Source organism: Ylistrum balloti, unplaced genomic scaffold (assembly GCF_031769215.1).
Source record: "Ylistrum balloti isolate Yb309-2 unplaced genomic scaffold, AGI_CSIRO_Ybal_v1 Utg369814, whole genome shotgun sequence".
In the NCBI taxonomy this organism is placed as follows: domain Eukaryota; kingdom Metazoa; phylum Mollusca; class Bivalvia; order Pectinida; family Pectinidae; genus Ylistrum; species Ylistrum balloti.
The window spans coordinates 1040770-1046634 of record NW_026781985.1 but is presented as its reverse complement, the minus strand read 5'-3'; the positions used below and the strand labels follow the sequence as shown (position 1 = coordinate 1046634).

Below are 5865 nucleotides of genomic sequence, written 5' to 3'. Positions count from 1 at the left end.
CTTCTTACTGTGTTTGTTTCTATTGCAGGGTTCGAGCGTGGACGGGAAATGACGCACATACCGGAGACCAAATTCAATCAATTAAACGCACCACACTCTACAATTATTGGATTCTGAGATTTTCTACCTTCTTCCTCATCTTACCTGACAGGTGGTATGGTAAATAATTAATTTAACAGTATTACGAAGTGTCGATCTAATTAGTGACCCCGTGTATAGTGACCAAGACGTTAGGTGACATGTCCTAAAGGAACTTAGGACCTATATACGGAAACAGAAGGACATTTGGTTCCTGGTATAGGAAAAGAAATCGGGTACAGGATGATTATAGCATTGTGTTGTGTTAGAGATCCCAACATATGTCGAGTGAACCCGATGGGTGAATGTTGCGCCGGTTTGCTCAGTAGGTGTTAGAGAAATATACAATTTCTTTACGTTTTCTCCAGATAAACAGTTTCAGAATCGGTACCGAAGAGACATATTTAAAGAGGCCACTATTGAAGTGATTCATTTTCTCGCTTTACCGTCGCCTACTCGCCCCATAGGAAGGGCACTATTGAACCGGAAAATACCGTCTCGATCATCGACTTCGGAAAACAGATTAAACCAAGTGTGATACACATTTTCGCTAACTGTAGAGGATTAGAAATAATTACAACAAAGAACCACGGATAGAGAGCGGCATTTCATACTTCTACCTGATATAGTATGTCGCCTTCATAGACATATTTATGTAGTGTGGTGGTATATGGCTCAGTGCAAGCAGGCCGCAGTAAAATGTCCTGATGAAAATATTACATCACGATTTTAACGTGTATTTTGGTGAATATTTTACAGAAAATATTGACGGTGTGTATTTGATTTAAGGCTCGTTAACGAGCCACAAGTGTATTACTGAAACACGTTAATCTGTTGGCGACATGTGGATTAATATTTAAAGCTGGGAACGTATGTACTCGGAGTACGTTCTACGAGGTATTGCCATACACAGTGTTGTTCTGAAAAAGTGACATTAATTTTCACATTTTGCTATAAACAAATGAAATCTTCTGTCAAGGGAGTCTCGATTCGTGCGTTCTTTTGGTGGATGGGATTATTTAACAATTTCGTACGAGTTTAGAACTGGACGTAAAATAACTTGTGAAATGTGAAGCTTGTCTTAATCAGAAAAAATACAACCTCTTATGACCTTCCTAAGGAGAAAGTAAAAGTACTGTAATTTTTCCTTACGTGTCAAAAATGTGCACAATTTTCTCGTTGAGGAATTAAAGGGATACACACGCTTTTGGAAGATACACATTATGGATGTACACTCAAGCGACACTTTTTTCTATCTGTATCTGGAATGTGAGGAGTCCTTGGGAATTATTGGTGCACACCTTAGCCTGTCTGGTGTTCCTGCTGTTTGTGGAGATCAATACTGATGGCTGTCTTCGTGATTCGACTGAGAGAGTGACGAACGTAACCAATTTTACGATACATTATCGACTGTGTTCCATGCACCCCTACAATGGGGAATGTGTTCTCTGTCGTTCATCTATACCTGATGGATCAAAACACCAGTTACCCGTAGTTTACACAAACATAATGGATTAAGATATCGGTGTATTTTTTGTTTATTTGTGGCGCTCATCGATAACCTCTTAAAGCTTGTAAAAGACTTGCTACTTTCTGTGACAGAAATGGTCGTATGTAGATATGATCGGTATCTGTGTGTATTGACCAGCCTCGCACTGAATTTATTGATGACGTGAACCGTAACGTCACGAAGATGCAAAGAACACTGCTGTCCTTCTGTAATAATGTTTACCTACGTCACTTCCGCTCTTAAAAACAATTTCTGACTAACGAAGTGACAAAATATTTAATATGGCGAATTTGGTATTCAATAAAACATTAGCAGCTTTGTCAGACCTTGTCTTGAATAACGACACGTCGGTAATATACACAACGAAATTTAACGCCAGTTTATTGGGCGGAAACAGTTCGACATTTAGCGGAAATGACACACCAGTTAACGAGGGGTACCCTCCTCGTCCGGAATCTCGGTACGAGGTTTGGCAACAAGTACTGATCACGATGGTTCTTGTGGTGCTGACTACGGGAACAGTGATTGGGAACTCTCTCGTATGTATAGCTGTGGGTATCGTGAAACGCCTCCAGACGCCCTCTAACCTGCTCATTCTGTCACTCGCTGTATCCGACCTATTGGTGGCCATTTGTGTGATGCCTTTTAATGCCGCGTATGAGGTGATGTCCTATTGGTCTCTAGGCGAGGTGGTGTGTGATTTATTCACGTCTTTGGATGTTATTCTGTGTACGGCTTCCATTCTAAACTTGTGCATGATTAGTGTGGATCGCTATTTTGTTATTACGCGGCCATTTAAATATGCTATGAAAAGGACCCCTCGCCGAATGGGGTTGATGATCCTCGGCGTGTGGAGCGGATCCATCATTATTTCAATTCCTCCTTTACTGGGGTGGAAAACGGAACGGCCGCCCTGGCAATGTTTAATCAGCCAAGAAATAGGATACCAAATCTATGCAACCCTCGGTGCCTTTTACCTCCCTCTAACTGTTATGTTGGTTGTGTATTTCCGTATTTGGAAGGTATCTTCAAGACTTATGAAATCGGAAAACAAATCCAAATTAGGAAGCATTGACAAAGGTAATGACCAAATATATTTACCTTCTAAAAAGTCATCGAGAAGTAGTGGAATAAGTGAAAATACTATTGTTGGCAACGGGAATCTCAAAAATGGTAATTTTGATGGGGACGATGCATCAATGGAAATGCTCGGACATTCTAACCACTTGAAGGCGAGTAATGGCAAACGGAGATTCACACTTAAATCATTTCTTACAAAGAGTACAAAAGTAGCCTCGTCCTCGAAGGAAGCGAAAGCCACAAAGACGCTAGGTGTAATCATGGGTGGCTTTGTGGCCTGTTGGCTGCCTTTCTTCATCCTGGCGGTGATCCGGCCTTTCTGTGGCGCCCAGGAGCAGTACTGTTCTATTCCACCATGGTTAGCTAGTGTGTTTGGGTGGCTAGGGTATTTTAACTCATTTCTAAACCCTTTAATCTACGCACGTTTTAACAGAGAGTTTAGAACTCCATTTAAAGAAATTTTATGCTTTCGATGTAAGGGTATCAATTCTCGTATACGTTCGGAAAGTTATGTGGAACAATATGGACCCGATCCAACCTTCCGGGATAGTTTACGGCCGCCCACGGAAACGATTGTGAGGTATAACAGTCAAGGACACACTATTGTGCATGTCGGGAACGGTAATGCGTGTCCGGAAGAGAGTAAGCTGTAACGAATCTGAGTGTAACAATACTTACATGGGAAGTGAAAGTAACGCCATTAAATGGCAATTGCGAATGTGCCAATTCTTCTTAATCTAACTGCATATATTGGATACTTCCTACTGACATTGAGTGAGGTATCTTTTTTTGTAATCACGTGGAAAAGCAATACGACTGGCAAGGATATATTAAATATGTCTTTGTGATGTCATTGACATTCGACGTCATACATGACGTCACTTTTGACGTCATAAATGGCCCCGTTGAGAGTGTTGTATATAAACCGTATATTGTAATGCCTTAAATTGCCTGAAAATGGGTGACCTGCACTGTATGTATGTGCTTTATTTCATTATCTACTGTTGCCATGATTAATATGCTGTGATAGATTAAATGGATGTCTTCTATTATGTGACGAGCACAAAAACAAGCATAACATTTTATTATTAATGTGTAGCAATTCTGTGAACCAAATTTAATAAAAATATATTGATTCTATTTGTACTACGTTTTGCTACTGTTAACCACTGGAAGGTGGAAATCAGATTAAATAGTTACATAACCGAAGACACCCTTTGTTTCCCATCAATAATATTGATAGTTTTTTGTTGTTACACTGTTACGCCAGAGTTATTTCCCTTTGTCATGTTCTCTAGTGTTTAGGAGACGGTGACTCCATGAAACGTCATCATATCGTTTGTGTTAAAATCATTATATTGAAATAATATCTTCATTTTAGAATGTTGCTAGTTTCAGCCTGAGACGTGCTAGAAATGCTTCCATTGTGACATGTTTTACAGCAAATCATTAAAGATTAAGACAAATTAAATTCGGGATGATAATTATTAGTTTCAATGTCTTTCATTGCCAAAGATACAGTTTCATATCATTTTATTGAAATTTGTCCACTTTTTTCAATGAGGTTGATGTTAAGTTGATAAGGTTTTTTCTGTAAATACTTGAAGAAAGATTTTTTTTAATCATTCCTAAACACCGATTTTTTAAAACGAACAATCGTTTGACTTTTTTTTTAATGTTTGAAACGTATCCGAAACCCTACAGACGATTGGACTGTTGTGTTGCTGTAGATCATAAAAGTCACACGTATGTAACACAATCCGAAAGTTAGTACATTGTTGTGAGGGATGATCCTGAAGATGTCCCGAACAGCAAATTAGCATAATAATGATGCATAATTACTTTACCATGATCTGATATTAGTTAATCATTATTGAAATCTACATACATATTTTTAACAAACAATCCATCAGTGCATTCGAGAAATGTGATATTTAGCATAGCTAGATTAAGGCTGTCCATCACATGCTAATACCTTATTGAGATTATCCGTATCAAGTATTAAGTATTTAAATAGTTCTAATCCGTTCAAAACAACTTGTATACGTATTACCAGTTATCGCACAAAACATTATAAATATATACAGTTGTACCGTGTGATCTCGAACTCTCGAAGACCACATTTAATTCGAAGCATTTCGTCGGTCCCTGCATAACTGTATATTCGGTTATCTCGAAGTTTCCCCATTACCCGCTGGGTTTGAGATAACAAGGTTCGACTGTATGTTTGATTACGTTTCTGTAATGAACCAGACGTAAGACTAAAATTTGACCTGGCAGGATTTAAGTACTAAAAAGAAACTTAAGTTTAAAAAAAACATCCAGGTCACAGAGATCATATTCACTTTAACTTTCTGGGATTCCACTTGTCAGGAAACTGTCCCCACGTCTTTCAAGACGTTTTCGGAATATACATTATCATATTTCTCTAGAGGAACTTGACACGAACTCCCGGCCCACGGTCCATAAATATGTATTGAAGTAAAAAAATGTTTTAACTTTCAAGAAGGGAAAGCTTTACGTATTTCTTATTGTGTGTTTTAATTCTATCGTAGATCTTAGTAAGACTTATATCACTTTTAAGAGAAGTGTTTTGTTTTTCCGATGAGTGATTCAGTAATGAACGAAATTTACCAAGTATTGACCAATTAATGATCTGACGAATTCAGAAATATGATGTAGAAATGACTGACAGTGTAGATATATATATATTAATATTTTGAAAATCTAATACTTTGAATGAATTTATGGCAATTTCATATCAAATATCATTAATTCATTTAAACTGTCATATTTTCAAAATATTACAATGGAGAAGAAAAAATAAATGTACATATATATGGACTGTTGGGAAGTTTTTGTCAAGTCCCGGTGGTCATATCTCATCAAAATCAGACAAGTGCTATAAAAGAGAGAGTAAAAAGAATGTGCTTTATGTGACATAGATTTGGTGCCGTGACCAGTAACTCCGGAATTATATCAGGTCAGCCAGTTTTTCAAGTGCAAATTAAAATTGCCTTGTGGTGGTGATCGTTTTTTAAAAGTTGGTGTTTATCACTGTTTAGGTATTTTTAAAAAGAGTTTGGTTTGAAATAGACCAGTGGTAAAGTACGTGCAAATAACCTAATTTTTCAGGACTTTTTTTATTATTTAAGTCGGTTCTGAAGCCCTAACACTGCTTTAGTAGAGGGGAAAAC

At 37.7% G+C, this 5865-nt stretch overlaps 1 protein-coding gene across 1 annotated transcript; it reads left to right on the top strand.

The window, feature by feature from the left end:
• The first annotated feature begins 1869 nt into the window (after positions 1-1869).
• Positions 1870-3321, top strand: LOC132544912 (5-hydroxytryptamine receptor 1A-alpha-like). The gene has a single exon (XM_060208570.1). It carries the CDS (start codon positions 1870-1872, stop codon positions 3319-3321), a length of 1452 nt encoding a protein of 483 aa, XP_060064553.1.
• Positions 3322-5865: the final 2544 nt, after the last annotated feature.